Source organism: Anser brachyrhynchus (assembly GCF_964034855.1).
Source record: "Anser brachyrhynchus genome assembly, chromosome: 1".
Lineage (NCBI taxonomy): Eukaryota > Metazoa > Chordata > Aves > Anseriformes > Anatidae > Anser > Anser brachyrhynchus.
Window position 1 is genome coordinate 124,985,403 of NC_137694.1, and position 20,964 is coordinate 125,006,366.

General features: G+C 35.2%; 1 protein-coding gene across 3 annotated transcripts in view; it reads right to left on the bottom strand.

Annotated features, from left to right (window-relative positions):
* Window positions 1-218: 218 nt before the first annotated feature.
* IL1RAPL1 (interleukin 1 receptor accessory protein like 1) overlaps window positions 219-20,964 on the bottom strand; it is a 774,514-nt gene continuing 753,768 nt past the window's right edge. For all 3 annotated transcript variants that reach the window (XM_080576262.1, XM_080576263.1, XM_080576261.1), the window contains 2 exons: window positions 10,032-10,202; window positions 219-8,673 (listed from right to left, as the gene is read on the bottom strand). In XM_080576262.1, coding sequence (XP_080432388.1) covers window positions 7,955-8,673; window positions 10,032-10,202 — 890 coding nt within the window. In that variant the 3' untranslated portion in view covers window positions 219-7,954. The remainder of the gene's footprint in view (window positions 8,674-10,031; window positions 10,203-20,964) is intronic.

A 20,964-nucleotide genomic window follows, 5' to 3' on the forward strand; every position in this document is an offset into this window, starting at 1 on the left:
AAAGAAAAAGAAAAGAAAAGAAAAGAAAAAGAAAAGAAAAGAAAAGAAAAGAAAAGAAAAAGAAAAGAAAAGAAAAAAGAAAAGAAAAGAAAAGAAAAGAAAAGAAAAGAAAAGAAAAGGAAAAGAAAAGAAAAGAAAAGAAAGAAAAGAAAAGAAAAGAAAAGAAAAGAAAAGAAAAGAAAAGAAAAGAAAAAAGAAAAGAAAAGAAAGACTGTATCGACAGCAATAAGGAATGAAAACAACTTTGAAAATAATACTCATGTGTTCTCAGTCTGTCCCAAACTGTATACTCTAGATTGCTCTTTACCATGATTTTGAAAGAAGCATAGAAAGTAACATGTCCAAGATGAAAGAAGAAGGATTTTTCTTCAATGTTACATAAAGATCAAGTTGGCAAGTGTCATTTCATGTGTCTTTGCTGATGTTTATCTCTGCAAAAATATCTAACAGTAAATACATATATATATATATGGTAATGATATTTCCTATGTGGCACTGAATGCTACTCATAATCTCTTTTGTTTGTGAGATGAAGAGTGAAATGGTAAGTGGAGAAAACAGAAGAGAAAATAGGAGATGAACTGAACAGACCTAATTGTTATAGACCATGACAGGAATTCTGGCAGATGTAGGTAGATACTGTCATTTGGATCTTTTCCTACCTCCAGCAAGATTATACAAATGGCTTCAGAGAGCACCCAAGAAGGGAAGGAAGTACCTGGGAAATTTGTGTATCTAGTGTCCTATATGCAAAGGAGGTTTGTAATCTCCTGTGACATCAGGACTAGTCGGTCGTTAGTCATGTATCATTATGACATGACCAGGAAACATCTTCACTACGCTTCTCACACTGTGTCACCTCCAGCTACCTGACTGTGTTACAGTGCAACCTAGCAATGGCCTGGTTACAAAATTTTTTCATCTTGCAGCATATGGAGGATACGGTCCTTTGAACAATTTCAGCTGTTTGGGACTTCACTGATTTTTTATGGAAAGGCTACTTAGTTTATTTTGTTTTATTGTTCTATGATTAAATTATTACAAGTTAAAATAGCTATGTGTAGGTATAGCAAAGTATAAAGTGTGTTTGGGTATCTGTGTGTGCTTATTGCAACAACTTTGCCCCAGATGTCTGCATTTTTTTCGAAATTCATGTGTTTTGCGAAGGTAGTCATAGGTTGGTGATCTCAAAGAAAGCCTGATGTCACTGAGCAATTTTGCTAAGATAGATGAAGAGACAGCTGTGTGGCTGTTTTCCTCTCTGCTGTGTATTTATGTAATTGTTCCATTTGAAGTTACCTGGGTTTTAAGAAGACAAATGTTCATCCCTCTAATGCGATACTGAAGTTGCACATATAATATGAATCGCTTAAATTGTCTACTGAAATGTCCCTAAGAACTGAATTAGAGTTGTAGTGTGCTGTTCACCAGAGAGTATTAACTCTGGTAAACAATTTCTTCTAAGTCTGTAAATTCATTACCATTTGTGTGTTAAACTTAGAGTGAATAGCGTGACTTTCTAAAAAAAAAAACAAAAAAAACCAAAACCAAACCAAAACAAAAAAAAACAACAAAAAAACAAACTATAATCTCCCTGTGATTTACCTGTCATGCAAACAATGAAAAGAAAATTTAAAACTGTCTCTCTCATAACTTCCTACAAAACTGCAAGAGAATACATCCTGTTTTGAAAAAAGAATCCCTTAAATGTTGGTTGAAATAGAGATTAGCAATTACGTTGTTATTTTACTTTGCTTTGTTTTCATTTTTTTATTTGTTTGTTTACCTGTTTATTTATGAATGTGTGTTCATAACCTGGAACTTATTGCAAATGCATGGGTGAGGATATTGTGAGCCCATAAAAGACCTTTTAAAACTTTTTTTCCCTTCACAGAAAGTTCAGGAAAGTATTGGGATGTTGCTTCACATGAGCACCATACAGAGATGTAAAAAATGGTCTGTGAAATGAAAACAAATATGTATATATATATATTTATGTGTTTAAATCAAGTCTTTGCTCTTACAAATTTCTTCACAGGAGAGAAAACATCTACTTCCTCTAAATATCTCTGCAAAGACTTTTCACGTGTATCCCAGCCAAGCTTTGTGTGCTTGTGCTTTTAACACAGCCTGCATGGCAAATAGAGGATGGGATGGGATAGGATGGGATGGGATGGGATGGGATGGGATGGGATGGGATGGGATGGGATGGGAGCTGCTGTGAGGGATCCCATTGTGGTGCTATCTGATCCATACAGCAGTTTCCTCAAATTGTCATTTAGTGACTGCACCCTAATCAGCTAAATTAACCTCTTTCTGGGCTCAGTGCTAGTTTTCAGTTTGCACACTGAACAAATTGGAAATGCTGCCAGTTGTTTCTTCTCTTATTGCTGTTTTACCATAAGGGGCCTGGGTTTATCCCTGCTGATGTCATTCACATTTGCTATTGCTGTCCTTAAGGTCTACTGACACCTTCTCTGTGTGCTCTCTATAGCAGGAGAAGAATGGCAATGTATTGAGACTGTAGTTTCTTCTACACCTGCCTGACATAGGGGTAACTAAACATGACAGACAAAGGACCCTGTGCTCTCCCTCTCCCTGTGTGGGTACTCTAGGTCTGCACAGCTGTGCGGCCTCTCATGTCAGGTTGAACTGCCATACCCACCTGTAAATGTGCTGGGGACCATGGGTTTGGTAGTTTTTTTTTTTTTTTTTTTTTTCCCCTGGATGATTGGCAAGGTAGGCAGAGAGACATCTAAAATTTGAGAAAAGGGAGAAAAAGAAGGCTAAAAACACATCCATTTTATTTCTGGAGTAATTTTTGTGTCCCTTCTGTCATGCTTTGAATGGTAAGAGGTATGTCTTAAAAAAAAAAAGAAAAAAAAAAGTATCAAGACTATCTCCATCAAGTTCTTAGCTCTCATATTTCACTTCTAATTGTTTTCCTAATGCTAGTGGCACAGCAGAGGTATTTGTACTCTCTGAAAGCTCAGTACTAGATAAAGATTACCTACTTCATATACCATTTAGGTCCTAGAGAATCATATTACTCATAATCCACCAAAATAAAAATATTTCCATTGACTACTGAATGCTTCTGAAATTACATTATTTAAGGTATTGGCTTTTTCATGTAAGAATGCTCTTGGAATGAGTCTGGTTGTAATAACAAAAGGGACACTTTTTTTTTTTTTATCAACTCTAAGTCTCAATGTACTTATTAATAATCTGATTAGCTGAAAAATTTAAACATTTTTCAAACAATGTGTCAGGCCTGGCTTTGTAATTTCTGTTCTGACTACTAGATAACTCAGTAGACTCTTGACCTCCCACCCACAGAGCTTATTAATGCAGAGCAAAGATCAGACTTTGTCTCAAATAGAATTTAAACAAACCAAAAAAAAAAAAGTGTAGGAAAACTCTTGATAGCAGAAACATTTCTATCAAATTTACTCCCCAGGGCAACAGCTCCAAGTTCTGGGCCATCAATCAAAGGCAAGCTGGAGGAAAGTGATGCTGCCAGTACATCTTCTTTGAGGTTGTAGCCAGAGTTGATGGGAAAGAGCCCAGAAAAATGACATCATAAGTGACAGCTTGGTATTGCTGCTAAATCAAGTGTACGACCCCCTCTAATGAATCTCAAATGACAGACAATGTCTCAAATGTCCATTCTCCAACCTTCAGTCAGTGGGTTATTTAGGAGGTGAAGAGCTGTAATTGATAGAAAAGTAGTCATTATACAAGCTGAATCGTTGCGATGAAATTGCTTACATTTTTCTGATTTCAACCAAATTAATCTCTTGCTCATGTAAGAAATGGGCTCGGAAAAAAGTGTTCTAATAATGACAAATAAGATATAGGGCATGTGTGAGGGGATATAGCTACTCTGGATAATAAACTAAGCCTGTTACAGAGATTTATTTTTTTTTTTAGCACTAACAGATTTCTGCCATCCTCTATATCATGACGATAGCAGATGCACCAGAAACTCTCTGTGCTAGACTACTGGCAAGTACAAAATTCAGAAGTATATTAGACTCATGGGATATATTTGTGTTGCTGATCTCTCTGGATGGGCCCCAGAAAAGCCAGTAGGTCAGCCAGAGTACAAAGCATTGCATGACAGGAAAAAAAAAAAAAGTAAAGAAACAAATGAGTGTTTTGACTTTTATTCTCCATTGGCCTTTATCCTATTTTTTATTGTACTTTACCGATCCATTTTTTTCCTTTTTGGATTGTAATTAAAGTTTCCTTAAGCTTGATTTTTTTTTTTTTTTAAGTTTAAGAACGAAAGAAGCCTGTTTACCTGCCTGTTTTCCCCAATTCTCATTATTGTATCTGTAATTTAAATGTGTCATTAATGGACAGTATTCAAGTAAAACTGAAAATTTTAATCAGGCAGGTATAACAATCTTTCTATTTATTTTGAAGCTGATTATCACCCATTATGTAACATACACGTGATTTTCACAGCTGTGCAGTAATAGAAATATCTTAGTTTTCATATAAGGCTAACTGTACTTAGCTCTGAACCAGATCACATTTGAAGTGTTTGATGTTGGCTGCCAGGTGAGGACTGTATCCCTACTAAAATTCAGAGGATATTTTTCTGCTGCTTTCCTTGTGGCCAAGATTTTAGTTTGTCACAGCCAGCAAATATGAAACCCTTTTCTCTTTACTTTTCCAATTTCCTTCTCTCACACAAATCCATCTTACACTCATTGAGCTTTATTAGATTTATTCTCAAGTCATATTTCTGCAACTGCGAACAGAATCAGACCCAGCAATGCACTTTGCCTTCAGAATAATTATCAGCCTTCCATACAGAACTCCATTTATGTCCAGCTACATGTACTGCCAGAACCTATGCACTGATTTTCCATAGGTTGTGGAATACAGTCCTTTAGTTTTACATCACGGATTACCCTGATAAGAGAGAGCCTTATAAAGACAAAGCACCACACTTGGATAACACGTGCATAGAATCCACGTGCAGACCCGAAGTTATTGACCAGGCAGAGTAAGTTTTTCCAACCATCACACTGTGCATTTTTAAAAATAAAGTGCTGTTTGTTTATGGCTAAACCTTACATGTGGCTATTGCGTGTGCATTTCAGGCTGTGTTGCTAAAACTGGAACATCTTTACCAATAAAAAATGGAGCCTAAGCGCTAGGGCAATGAGTTGTTGTTTCTTTTCCCCTCATTTTATTTTGTGTTCCAACACAAATTTTTGTCAAACATAGAGCATGTGAACACAAGAATTTCCTTCACTGTTTCTCACACAAAGCTGTTCATAGAGAAGTAATACTAAGGAGGAATGTCTCTAAAGCCATAGATAGCTCCCTCATTTATTTTATTTTATTTTGTTTTGTTTGTCTTTTGTTTAATATTATGACAAAACATTATAAGATTATTTTTTTAAGTAGTATGAATATCAAATGGTATCCATCAGTCCCTGAATCGTGCTATTCAAAGTGCTTAAATCTACATAAAATAAAACAGAAAAGTACTCTCCATGTGGCTAGGGAAACACCTACCTAATGCTGCCTAAATTTGACTCTGGTCAGATAGTTACATTCTACATTTATTCCACATTCCAGTCCTTACCCCAGGACATGTAAAAGGCAGAGAAAAGGGAAAAAAAAAAAGTGAAAAAAAAAAATGTAATGCACTGCTTTTGGAGGGTACTGGGGTATTTGGCATTCAGCTGAATGAAGAAAAATATCATCGATGTCTGTCAGGTGTCCATAAGAGCAAATAAATAATAGCTTTCTTACATTATGAAAATAACCAAATGTGCAAAGCTGTCTTAAATTTTTATCAGGGCTGGCAGCTTTGCTTCCATTCTGTGGACATTTGGCACATGTGCAGTGGGAGATACCATAATAAAGAACAGATTGTAGAAAAGGACTTAAGCAACTTGTCAGAGAAATGAACATTATAGAGCAAACAGAAGCAGCGCGCATCCCAAAGCTCTATTAGCTTGTTATGCAGATACTGAGATTTCTTGACTTTCACAACAGGATCATAGCTACTTCCTCCCACACTGTCAGTTCTGGATTACTTCCACAAACATCCCCCAAACTGCAGCTTACCTGCTCTCTACTCATCACTTCTCATTAAGAAAGACCAAAATATTATAAGCTGTACTTTTTTCCTTGAGACGATTAGGATGAACAACCACTACAAATCCATTACATTGGCCAGTATCAGTCAGCTACCATAAAAATACCTAAAGCTAATTAATTGCAGAAACAGACTATAAGGTCTCTCTGTGAGGATACCAGTTACAATTCTGCCAGAGTCAATCAAACCCACGACTATATGAGAGTGCTGCACTCTGCCCCAGCTCCTCTGTTTCTTTTAGCAGAGACTAACAGAGAGCTTGGCCTAAATAACTCATACAACTATGACAGTGCTCCATGCTGCTTTTCAAACCAGAAAGGACTTTTCCATTATTTAAAACATAAGTATAAGTAAGATGCTTATTTCATTTGTCTTAAAAATGTCCAGATGTAAACACAGTGGCTTGTTTCTTCTCTTGAAGCCATGGTACACACATTATTTGCAACTCCTCAAAGATAGAATCATACATAAAAAATAAAACTAATTTATTTAATCATTAAAGTGAATAAAGTGTTTTAATACTTCCAGGTCTGATTTAAATATTAATTTTGTATAAATAAAGTTTATTCTGAAAACAATGATATTTGTCGGTTTTCATTTTTTTTTCTGCCTGAGTACTTAACTGAAATCATGTTGTAATTAAGTTTTACTTATTGTTACAAGCTAAAACCAAATGAAAGAATATTTCTTAATCTAGAATATATCATTTTTAAGCAAATACATTTTTTAAACATTAGAATACAAGGGGACTCTGAAATCGACAGCAAAATAATGCTTTGCTCTTACTTTTTCAGAAAATAACACTTTAAAACAAAGTGACAAACATATGATACTGCCTTTTTATTCCCCTTTGGTTTGGAAATCATCATTGTAAGTACCAGCAGGACTCACTGCACTTCAATGACTATTGTCTCATTTGTCTTACTTGCCTGAAGGCTGCAAATGATCTTATTTGCAGGATTTTGAAAAGGGGAAAAGAAAAAGTCAAATGCTTAAAAATAAAATCCACAGCCATATTAATACTTTTCCAGGAAGTGTTAAAAATAAGGTTTGCTTTTATATTTGTAAAAGGGATACAATTGACTAATTCTTAAAACAAAACAAAAAACAATAACAACAAAAAGCAAACAAACAAGAAAACAAAAACCAAACCATCTCTATTTTCTACACACTCTGTAGTGACTACTGTGAAGCAACTGATACAGATTGGGTATATTCTCTTGCTTGACAGGTTTCTACCAAGTTAAATGTTAGGTGATCAGACTGCAGTACCCCAAATGGGACCATACTAAGGGCAGGGAAGATGCAGTGCATGTTACGAGAGGAGAAATGAAACCAGAGCTCCCAGTGAGGGATGGGATCCTTCTAAGAAGAAATGTTCTCCAAAACAGGTGAACTGCAGCAGGCATGGAATTCAGGAATCAGGCTAGACAGGCCAACAAAATGGATGGCGATTCTGATACCAGAGCTTTGTCCAAGCATTCCCAAGAGAGGTTAAAAACAAACAAAAAAAAGTCTAAAACTATACTAATGAAGCAAAAAAGTTTCCTATCTATACAGCAGTCTCTTCATTTAAAAAAATGTAAATATACAAATTCCAATGACATACAAAACAAAGTTGAAAATGTGAATGGGAAGAGACATGGATAAAACAGGAAGACCAATGCTACAAAGAAATTGCAAAAAACATATGTACAAGACCCTGTTTTTCCTCGTATGTTATCGATTGTAATGCACGTTTAACAGCAGCAGTCGAGGATGTAGTTCCAGGCACCAGACTGCAGACTCAGCTCCTACTCGAGGGGTGGATAGCCCCTTGCATTTCTGTCACCAAATGACACTTGATATACTGGTCTCCCGTGGCAAGAGGGGCAGTATCGCACTGTTTGTGTGAGCTTCTTCTGGATTCTGCTCCCTGTTAGTTTTTGTCTGTGGCCGCTGCCCGTTTATAAGTGTCATAGGGATGTTGCAGTAGGTATGCTGGTTACCTATTGAGGTAAGCGGCAGGGTGCCAGTAGGAGGTACATCGTATTCATAGCTTCTATAATAGTGTTTCTGGCGCATCTGTGAGTGATATGTGTTGTGAAAGGTGGAGCGCAGATCTGGATGGGCAGTGGCAAGAGCAGTGGAGGTGGCAGCAGCCATTGAAATTGCGGAGACTGTCTGCAGTTCCCCAAAGGGCCCCTGCTCACTGACATCTAACACCTGCTCATGTGTGATGGGTTCAGTCCTCTTAAAAGGCATTTCATACTGTAAACGTTTCCAGAACTTGGAATTTAACTTGTTGCATTTTGGTCCATGCCATTTAATGACAGTGAGGAGCTTGATGGTATGTTTCAGGGCCTCAACTTCCTGGTAGTTCATAACTCCTCGCAGTTCACTGCATTCGATCAGTATCACTTTGATTTCACCAGTGACTAACATGTTTCGAAGCCTTGTTTCCAGTTCAAAGATGCTCCAGCCTCTTCTTACAACATAATTCGGAGTCATGACGATGATCAATCGTTTGCTTTGGTCTACACATCTTGCCACGTCTTCAATGTAGGCTACAAAATAAGACAATTACTCAAAAATCAAGCCAAGAAAATACTCCATTCCCATAGACTGTGGAGAAAAAACAGATGTAAACTCCCTGCTCCCAGAAGAATTCACTGAACTCTGCAAAAACATCACCTTCAGACATGTCAGGTTTGCTTGCCAGGACATGGTTTTGGGCAACCTGGTCTGGGTGACCCTGCTAGAACAAGAGGGTTGGACCAAATGACCTCCAGAAATCCTTTCCAACCTGAACTATTCTGTGATTCAGTGAAACATTTATTCTCCTTTGTGCTATGGTTTGGTAAGGTCTGTGCATGAACTGTCATTTTGAAACTATATCTTTACTGGAAGAAGTGCATCCATCATCATTTTATCCTTTAAAAAGGAGAAGTCACCCAGGTAGGAAACAGAACAGAAACTATGTGCTTTGTTGGCTCAGTCTCAAATTCAAATGGTACTCAAATGATGCAATTGGGTTAGATTCTTTTTTCCTTTTATGCTCTCACTACATGCATTCACAGAAACAGAGCTGTCTCCCATAAATTAATGTTTCCGATGTTGTAGATTTGAAAATGTCCATCTGATGTTTAAAGTTGTGCTTTGCTTATACAAAGCATCCTTTCTTATAAATATAAGTTCAATAAAATTTATTGACTTGATAACTTTCTAAATGGCTATACTGAAGTTACAAAGAATGCTACCACAGTTTACAAAACATTACTGAAGAGATTGGAATTTGTGAAAGATATAGGAAAAAGATCTACTTATATCAATTGGAATCTATTCTCATTTTCAATCTCCAAGAAGACTCCAGTGCCTCCACTACACATTTATCTATCTTCAGTGGGCACTACCAGAATTCACTTCGTTGCTCTGTTGCGGGTATCATTACTCAAGCCTTGCCTCAGTCCAAACACAACTTTTTTTTTTCTTCCTGTCTTAATTTCTGGAATACATGCATATCAATATTTATTTATATATTTATTTACTTTTGAATTAAAGTCACGGATATCTTTCCAGGAAAACACTCAGGAACAGAAAATAAAGATTTTTTTTTCTCAACCCTAGCTGTGCAGGCTCTCCAAGAATCTGTGAAATATTATTAATATAATTCATTTCCATTACATAGGCATGTCCTTTCTGCATTGTCTCACCTTCAATAAATATAATACAATTATTAAAATACAATCCTCTTATCTGGAAAATGCACATTAAACATGTTTGGTGGTTTATCTTCATTATTCCCTAAGATGATGGAGGAAAGATGACATTCTGAAGGAGTAAGCATAGAAACGGTACTAAAATTATATATAGAATCACTTAATTTGCTGTTTAGGAAATACACAAGCATAAAGACATGTCTTACTTCCTGTGGGAATTAAATCTCTGTCTGGTATGAACAACTTGTATCCATAATGCTTTTCAAGCATATCTGGTAAGATCTCAAGAGCAAATCTTTCTTCTTCTCCAGTTTCTTGATTCCACTGGTCAGGATCCACTTTGGTATAGGATAGATATGCATCATAGTCTTTATTGTCTAAAGAAATAGAGGAAGAAAATAAGATTTTTCACTGTTCCTAGATAATTGCCCAGGAATTATTCCTGGGAGAATTGCCCAGGAACAGCAATCTGTTTAGATAAAATAGCAAGCTTTCACTCAATCTCCAGTTATGAAACCATTCACCTTTCATATTTCACCCAGTGGAATTAATCCTTGTTACATGGATGCAAAGAAGAAGAATCCATACCCATACACTGAAGTCAGTGTGTGCTTAATTATTTGTGTAAGGCTCTGTATGAAGGAAATTCACTCAGCTGTCTGGTGGCAGCTTGTGAGCACAGAAGAAAAAAGTCACTGAAAAGAATTTCAAGCTTTAAAATGGAAAAGAAAGGATGGAAATAGGTAAGCTCATAAAGCATTTTCTCTGTTGCACAGTAAAAATGAAAAAATTGGTCTTGCCAAATTTTCACTACAAATTTAAGGCTCAAAATATTTTAAGAATATGTGTAGATTTTGTCGTAACACTCACTGGCTTTTCAGGTCTGAGATTATTGTCAAGCTTAGATCTATGTAACATCAGATCCTGAAAATGCATTTTAAATCTATTGAATTCAGTGTGCTTAAATATGTAAATTAAATGCAACATTAATGTACATTTTAGTATTTAACAGCATGTTATTTCATTTTAATAAGACGAATAAACGTGCCTGTTTCTTAAATGTGCTTGGTGTGCCTACTTGAAAGACTGAATCAAATTTTCATCATTAATTTTCATTAGGAGGTCAATAATGCCAAGTGCTCTGGAACTAATTCAGTGGAATAAGAGGTCATGTTTTGACTTTTGTTGTGAAGAAAGCAGAAAAAAATCAATGGCAAGAGTAATGAAATGTTAACATCCTTCTAACTCTTTTGACAACATTATGCACAGGCTGCCGAGAATATAAATTGCTTGTAAAAGATACCTGACTGAATACTCTACTCTGTGTCATAAGAAGTATTATATTCATCCAGTGTTGACTTATTCAATCAGGCTTCAGTTATTTACTCAGTTAGTCCTTTTGTGATTTTACACCTTTTTGTACTCTGGTTGCCCTATTTGGAAAAACCTGTTGAATGCAGGAGGGGTGTAAAGTAAAGTTAAAGAACAGGTGCTAATCTTGGATGGTCCACTCCTCCTTCCAAGGAGCAATTCATACTGTTTTCATAACTATTTGCAGATGACAAAATTAAAATAGTCGAACTTCTTTCAAACTTTCAAGTCTGATAAAATAAGTGTGTTATTCATTTTCTCTCCTACACTCATTTTGTGTTAAATTATCTATTGGATTGCTATGTTCACAATAAATAAATAAAGTAAAATAAAATAAAATATCACAAAACAACAACAACAACAGAAATGAAAGAGAAGAAATGTCTTCTTTGGTTCCATTATTCCATTATTTCAGTACTTGTGAAACCACGATCCTTCGTGATAAACAAGAACCTAATGCCTCTGACAATGCCTTGAAAGAACACCATATAGATCAAATATGAACTACAGGGAGATTACAGAACAGATTCCAGTTCTGCATTAGAATAGTTTTAACCCAACAACCACGTTAACACATAGAAAGGTCAGGAAATATATGGGGAAATCACTACAACTGACAAAATGATGATGTGTAATGCCATTTTCTTTTATCTCATTGGTAACGGTCATAAACATATTACATGCCTTAGAGCAGCATTGGTCCACTGGAAATCTTTGAATAAAGATGAGAATGTATCATTTCTCAAAGGGATGAATCATAAGAAATAATGCAGTATTCACACTCTTTTAAAGGCTTCAGGACATTGTCTGTTAAGATGGTTTGTACATTCTTAATTGGAAGGAAAATTATTCACACTATGCCACAATTTTCTTGCATATGTAAATATTACATTAATGCCTTTATTTGAAATATATATCTTTTATACCATGGAGGATCCAGCATTCCCACTTACTACAAGTGCATTATCCATGATTGCAGGGAACATTTCTTTCTACCCTAGTTCCCAAGTTTTAATAGCATTTGTGTCAAAAGCTATGAGTGACCAGGATCTAGGGTATGTGTACACAGATGGATTCAGGCAATCATGAATTTATTCAAACTCCAGTACAGCTAGATGTGAATCCAGTTTGGGAAACTGTTAGATGCATTCGCACAGTGGTTTCCCTGAGCTTTTATATTCCCCATCTGTCAGTTATTCTTAACTCTGATGAAAAGTAGAAAAAATAGTTCTCAAAATATGAGGTGCAAACAGTTCTCAAAATGTGAGGTGCCTGAGAGTATGATACCTTACACCTTTTTTTTTTTTTTTTTTTTTTTTTTTGAGGGGGCTGGGAGGTTACATTGACAACTCTTTGAAACATTTTATGGACTACAACAAGCAGATAGCTGTGGAGCTGTCAGAAGCTATCATATCTGTGATGTTGTCAAATATCAATATCAGTATTTATTATTTTCCCTAATTGTTGTTGATAGTCAAAAATGTAGAATTTAAGTTGTAATGAAAAAATGGAGGACTCTTAAAATTATCAAAATCTCCTATCTCCAGGGAAGTTTTTAAACACAGCGTAGGTGACCTCTCGGACTGTGTTTCTACTCAGTTAAAAGGCTCCACCTACTTCTGATTTTAATGACTGGGACTAATGCCAACATACTACAGAATATTTCTGATCTTAATTTCTTCTTTTCCTTCTCTTTCCTTTTCTTTCCTTTTCTTTTCCTTTTCTTTCCTTTTCCTTTCCTTCATTTCAGTAATGTATCCAGGAGTCCTCAGACTCTGAGCAAACATGCAGGAAATCTATCACAGCTTTGTATTTTCTTGACTGCTCACTGGAACAGATATTTATCACATGAAAATATTTGGTCTTAGCATATCTTCCTTTTCCAAATAACAAAAAATAACAAAACAAACAACAAAAAAATCAAAAACAAACAAACAAAAAAAAAAACAAAACCAACTAACAACAACAAAAGAACAAAGCCAAAACCAAAATAAACAACAAAACCAACAAACTTAATCAGAAAAATCCTGATCTGCTCCTAATCAAGTCACAAAAGAGTCGATATTATTACTTATACTAGTGTGTCATACGGTAATAACTAAATGCTCCTAGATTTGAGTACACAATCAGTTCATATACTGGCTGGAACAAATATTCAGTTTTAGAAAACAAAGGCAAAGAAAAGAAAAGCAAAACAAAGAAAGCTTTAGTGACATCCAAAACTTCTTTTTACAATGAGAATTTCCTCATTTCCCCTCATCAGCAAACAATTAAGTCTTCAGTCCAAGCATCCTCTGAATGAAAATGTGATTGACTGCTACTGTACTTTGACTTTATGTATGGCACATCAAAGATTTGTTTTATTATGGCATTTCAAAGATTTGTTTCTGTCAGGCTCCTGTGCTTTAGCAATAAACTGGAATATAGTTACTCACTACTTGTTTCCTCCCACACTTAGGAAGAAAAATACCTGCTAATTACCAGATGCAGGATTTTGATCATTTAATCTGAAACTTTTTTCTGTCTCATGGAGATTTGGAGCAATTTTCTACATATACTTTTGTACTTGAAAGCACATTTCTTTCCTTAACTATTTCAGGATATATATATATATATATATATATATTTACAGAAACATATCAGTATAGGTTCTTCTTGCATCACCTCCAGGTACTTTGCAGAGCTGTTTTATGTAATAGCTGTCCTTTAATTCAGTAAACACATCTGAGTATGATATAAAATATCACACAATGGCAATACTTTGAAACATTTTGCTGTAGATGGGAAGAGGTTTGATTCCTCTTTTCATTCCTTGTGAATGGACAAATAATCCTATCCAGTTATGTGGTTATAGCTGTTTTCTGCTGCCTATCAAGTATACAACTAGGATGGAGCTCTTCAGCTCAACAGCCTTCATTTCTGTGAAGCTTTGTTGTATCCATTAACCAAAAAATTGAAATGAAACATAAAGCATACCTTGCACAGCCAAATTCATCAAGACTTAATAAAAATAAAATATAAAAATAAAAAATAAAATCAATTGTGTATTGTAAAAAACCATGAGAGCACATGGAAGCTCTGGATTAGTGTAGCACAAAGGCGTCAAGCATGGCCTGTGCACCAGGTATGATACATTCAGTCCACAGCTGTTTTAGTCAACCCATAACCACATACTGTAAGGCTCTGGTCAAAACAGACCATGAAGTACAAACTTCACCATAGCATTTTAACTTTTGTATGGAGTTGAAAGTAAGGGCATTGAATAATGTTCTTGGAGCTAAACTCAACCACAGGTCAGAGAAAGTTGTTTGCCTCTCTCTTAGAGATAAACATTTAGGGTGAATTTACGAGCTCCATTAAGAACATATAAAAACATTATTTAGTTCATTGGACCAGGATTTTATCCAAAACACCTGACACATCAATGAAACATGAATTCTTTAACACTATCCATTCTTTCAGCAATCATCCAAACATAGAAATGGTCACATTTCCTGTAACTTTCTTCAGTGTTAATCCTGCAGAAGTGATAAAAACTTTTAGGGGACGAAGCTGTAAACGCTGCTTGTTATTCCAAGGGTGTGTTCAGAAGCAGTCCTTTAAAGGCTCAATGTAAGCATAAAATGAAACTCAGACTCCATGTGCATCTACTTTGTCACATGAAGATGGGATCTTTGGGCAAATAAATAGCTATCAGATATCTAAGTACTTATCTGTATGCATGTTTTTTTAACAGTTATACATGAAAAAATGGTAAACCGGTGCCTACAGAAGGATAGATAGAAGTTCCTCTTCTACAGGGACCAGCAGACAGATTTAACTTAAAATTTTTATTATACATGTACATGTTTTCTAATGATTTGCATTTTGCACTCCAAGGAGCAAGAAGTTTGGGCCTTTGAGGGTTTATTAAACCTTAAACATTGCAGCTATTTCTGCTAATAGGGGACAGAAGAACACTGTATGTGGATGAAAAATTAAAAATAGAAAAGTATCTCCCTAGAGCTTTTTTTTTTTTTCTTATCAGCTATGTTCAAACAGATGACAAAGTCTGATTTTCATCTTGCATAATATGTTTTAGCACAAGACAGACTAATAGATCAAAATAAAAGGAAATCTACAATGTGATTTTTCATAGCGTTGCTAGATCTGAAACTTATTTTAATGAAATTGTAAACCTAGACAGCAGGGTCAGCTCATGACTCTGAGTGTCCTGAAATCCTCCAGAGTGATTAGCACTGAATTCAGAAATACCCAGCACTCTGAAGGGAGTTGACCATGTGTGAACTGCTCTGTGACAAGGAATAGTAGTAGACACTTCTGACTTTCCCAGATCTTCCCTTTATAAATCAACGGAGCTGGATGGCAGAATCCCCTCCTTTGCCAGAGCATGTGTCAGCATACTCATTGGTTGAGTTTGGGAGCAATGTACTGATTTATCGAAGAGTTTCAGGTGGGGTTCTTAGAAATGATGGAATGGATTCTCCCAGTCCTGCAGAGAACTGGCAGGAGGCTGATGCAGGAGGCTTTCCTCCTTGAAAATATACTGTGTTCAGCAAGAGTTGCAAATTGGTGAGCTTTCAAAATTTCATGGAGAGTGTAGTTTCTTCAAAATTATAACACAAGGCATTAGATAATCTGTACAAGTTTCATTATTTGAAACATTTAATGTTCACATTGCAATAACATTTTTTTACCCTCAGAATAATGAAAATATAATCCCAATTCTTAGCTGATTAAAAACCCCAAATCATTAAAAGTTTTTCAAAATGTTTTTGTTTTTCCTCACACTATTTACTGTTGGTTATGATGCTCACCTACTTTTTTGTTTTTATTTTTTGCTTTTTATTGATAATGAAAATAAAAACCTGCCAACACTAGCATTCCCATGGTGAAGTACCTGTTAAATGTAGTATACTTAATGATAGTCCAGATCCTCCTCTGAAGTGGGCAATGGTGAATTGGAGAGAGGTTTTGTAAACACAGCACTTGGAAAAAGGTTAAAGAAGTCTAATCAGTTCTAAAAAGGTTCATGAGTATTCTCAGCACACCACAGAACAAGAAAAATAAAAATGCCCTTTTTCTGTAGCAGGCACATTTATAATACTATTAAGGCATAGGGCATGTAGGCATGTATTTGGGGCTTTTTTTGGTGTTTTTATTTTATTCGTGTCATTTTATTTTTTTCCCTTCCTATCAATTTAAGTCATACTGAGCTTAAAGAACATAAGAAAAAATTAAACACGAAATTCTAGTGGTTTTCATAAAAAAAAACAAAAAAACTTTATGAAAATGCCAAGATATCAATGCTGCATCTGACATTCCTTGAGTGATTCCACAGATAAAAAATAATACATTGATATGATTTCAAGTATTAAAAAATAAAAATATCTGTAAGCTGTATTTTGCTTGTTTTTCTAAAATTTCAACTAAAAATTCTGAAATATATATATTGATTGATTATTACTTATTTAAACTGAATAATTTATTATTAATGGCAATTTTTTCCTCTTGCTTCTCTGATTTTATATTTGTAATTAAATGAAAAGGACTTCTCTAATGTTTCTCAGTCATTCTCATTAGTAAGGAAGTTTAAATTAAATTATTAAATACTACTATTGAAGCAATTCTACTTTTAATATTAAAAGTTGGTGCAGCATTAATCTCGAAAGTTGCTTTTGACATGAAAATGCAGTACTTATAATAATCTGAGAATTTTAACACTAATGAAAATTAAAATATGATGATAGAAGGTAATTCATATTTGGTTGGTATGATTTATTTTTTGGTCTGACACAAAACTGAGAAAAACATTATTAGTAATAAGGTATGAAAGAACGAATGTTAACTACCTAGCAAGCAGTCATAGCATAACATAGTAGTTATCTATGAAAGACTCTCTCTTATTTAAAAAATGAGAAAATAAATAATAAAGTGTCATATAAACTCAGAAAATGAAGGAATATATATTTTTTTCTGTACCAAAGAAATTTCTTAAATTAACAAAGTGTCAAGTAGTGACTGCTTGTTATAGTCCTAATTCAATAAGAGAGATAGTAACTTATATAAAATACACGCTCAAGTTTATGCATGTTCTTTAGTTCTGTTAATCTCTAATGATAGTGCTTATAATTTATCATTGGGTTATTCTGAAAACTGGAGCAGAGGCAGCCTTGATTTGAGCAAAATCAAAAATTTAAAGAAGTCATTGTAGGTATAAACAGAACTCAAGGGGGATGCAGCTTGGAAACAGGCTTTCAATCTAAAATTCTTGAAATCGGGTGCTAATGTCTGGCCTGTGACTAAACAAAAACAAAAACAAAAAGCAAACTAAAACAAAACAAAACAAAAAAAAAACAAGCAAACAAACAAACTTCAAAGCTTGGAGCTATTTGATAAAGCTGCTGGCTGAGGAACAGGAGATATCTGTCTTGATACTACAATCTGTTTTCTTTCTGCTTTACTTCTGGACTCTAATCTATAGCAGCCTTTTAGTTTGAAATATAAGGAAGTTCTTGGTGATAATACTGTTTTAAAAAATATTTTTGTAGTTTATTATTATTATTATGCTTTCTATGCTATAAAACAGGGAGAGAGAAAAAAGCAAGATCTTTCATTTGAATTAGTAAGTTTCAAGGAAACTAGAAAAACCCATACTCAGTGGAGACATAAATTGAGATTTTATTGTTTGAATTGCTTTTCAGATGTAAATAAATAAACAAAAAGAGTTAGCATAAGCAATTCTCCAACAACAAAATTATAATTAAATAAAAAGAAAATCCCTGTTTTGTAACCAGTAATATTTGGAAAGATGAAAGCTGCATTTTTTTTTCTAAAGGTGGCTTTAATAGAATTTGAAATTGATATTCATAGAGTAGCATTTCTTATTGCCACAATTTGCCAATAGCCAATAAGAATGCATACACCATGGTGAGATTGCTATTGCAAACTTATTCCATGGGTCCCCAGGGAAGATTCTGTAATTGCAAAGTCACTAACTTCAGCATTAATTTCAGGCTAGGTATACCTGCATAGCATAATCATTAATACAAGTACTTTGGCAGGTGCCTAAGCCACTGATAAAAGCTATATTGGAAAGTTAGCAACCAAGTCACACTGAAGCATTAAGAATCTCAAAGCATTGTCTTTCTTTGCTGTGTAAGACGTTTACTGTGATGAAATCCAGTAAACCACAGAGAAGTATGTCTTACCTTGTCTTGACTTGTGCAGTTAATAAGCTATTATTTAGGCAATCCCATAGGTCTGTCTGTGAAACCTGAAAGTCTCTTGCTGCTAAATAATGGTAAGGATGAAAATCACGATTACGTAAGGAGTCCCACTTGCAACGGGGACTTCAAGGCAAAAATTGTTTTGTCAGTCTCGTAATCTGAGTATTGATTTGCTACCTCTCAGTAAACAATAAAACTCATCTCTTAAGAGATTGCAACCTGGATAGCCCAGAAACAACCATTACAGGCATTACATATGAAAATCAAGGAACATTTCCATTTAGAGAGTTCAGCAGTGACACATTTTAATCATTTTAGGAGTACTTTGTTTTATTCCAGAAATGGCAAATTGGGGTGTGGGTGGGGGTTGAGAACTGAAAGTGAAATCAGAGTAACTCTGGTTCCCTTGTGCCAACCCTGGCATGTTCAGAGGCCGAGACCTTCATCTATTCTCCCACATTTCCTTTGCAAGGAACATTAAGAATAAGATGAAAGACACCATGGAGAGCCCCTGTCCAACACTGCAGAAACAGCTGATGGGATCTAAAGGTATGGAGGGTCATTTTGAAGCTTGACATATCACCTGCCAAACAAATCTCTTACTTTATAGTTGTCAGATGACTACAATTTATATGTGTTTTGTTGTTGTTGTTGTTGTTGTTAAGCTTGAAACTTGGCTTCCTGTCAGCCTCGCTGTGACAAGAAATATTTATGAAATTTTAATGGAGAACTGCATTCACAGCACATTTGTTCAGTCTTCTTTTTAATTTCTAAATGCTTGTATTCTTATCTATTTTAATGCCAGCCTCTTAGTGCAAACTTTCTTCTTTCTTGTGATAGTGTTCATCCTTTGCTTATTAATTCCTTCAGAAAAAAAAAACAACATAAAAACAAAAACAAAAAAGACTTTCATCAATTTAAATGGTTACTTATGCACCCAAGAAATGGCAGGGACTGGTGCCTGCAGGCAGTTTCTGCTGATTACCATGCCACGTGCTCTTTTTTTCTGAAATTGGAATCTGGAATATAAATACATGTAAATTCATGATTTTGAGTAATTTTGCCCATCTGACCATGTCAAGTAGTTTTCAACCTATTATCTGTAGACTTTGGGGTTTATTCTGAATATATTTTAAAGCTAACATACAGACATCTGAACATCCACTGGAAATTCTCATGTTTTGAAACAGCAAGAAAAAGTTGAAAATAGCTCTTGTGGTGAATTGGAGACTCCTGTCCACTTCAAGGCAGCATTATCAAGGGTGCTGCTGGTCTGACTCCCCTCTCCACCCTTACTGTCTGTCCACCATGGCTGTCCTGTTTGGGGACTGAACCTTACATGATTTGATGAGCAGAGGCTGTCTCACAAAGTAGAAAGTTTTTCTGGGTAAAACCCTAGGAAAATTTCCATAGATTTTAGGGGGCCTGGATTTCATATTTTGTGTAGGCAAAGAATGGATTTCCATACAGTGTTAATCTCTCTTCTGATACAAAAAGATCCCAGAATGCAAGATAGAAAGAACTCAGCATGTGTCTTGATCCCAGGTACTTGTAAATGTTTTCTTGCACTTTTACTCTTCTCTGTCAGTTAAAGTGCAATAGTTAGTTTATTGATTAAGTTCATTTAAAAACTGGGAAAGGTGACAGAGAAGATCCTGTCTGTAAAAATACAGAAACATAACAGCTAAAACACGTCTCAGAGGATAAATGTGTTATAAAACTCTAATGTTAGAGCCCAATGTATAGCAAAACATAAGAAATCACCACTTCTTAAAATTGTTTTCACTAATAATGTGTTAGTTAAAGTGCAATTTAGGGACAAAGTTTTTTAAAATTAACTTTCAAAGGTAGAGTCTTCAACCTAAAATGGTTGCCTGGTATTTAACAATGATCAGCCCTCAGAAATTCCCAGTGAAGTATCTATTTCTGATTTTTTTTTTTTTTTTGTTTTCAGAATAATAGTGGATGTTTGTTTGAAGGTATCATCTTCATTGTGTTTGTAGGCAGATCCTGAATTAAAATTCTCCACTAAAACAGGTTTGGGAGTTTTTGACCATCTAACTGGTAGGTGTGAACTATCTCCCTGAGAAGCAAGGTCATGCCAAACAGCTGCAGGTGACAAAGCTAATGCTTTGCCATGGGTCAGAGTTTTTTTGCTCCTCTGTTCCAGCTCCCAGGGAGATCTGTCAGATGTTTGAGGTGAAGTTTAATAACCAAACTCCAGTATTCTGTGTTGATTTGATTATGTTCTAATTTAGTAGGAAAGGAAAGAAAGTGTGGGAAGGGGAGGCTTCAGTGTACATTCCCATGAGACAATAAAGGCAAGGCTGAGATGAAGTGCTCGCCGCAGAGAGAAAAAAGCAGGAGAATAGATGCCCTGGGATGAGAGGGAAGATGTGAAATTCAAAGCTACAAGTTAGAGAAATGAGAAATCAGCATCTGTGAACACTAGAGAAAGTAATAAATTAAGTTATCTTAGCTGTAAGGGTTAAATACTCCATTTTCAAATATTTCTCGCAATTTACCCATGCCTACACAG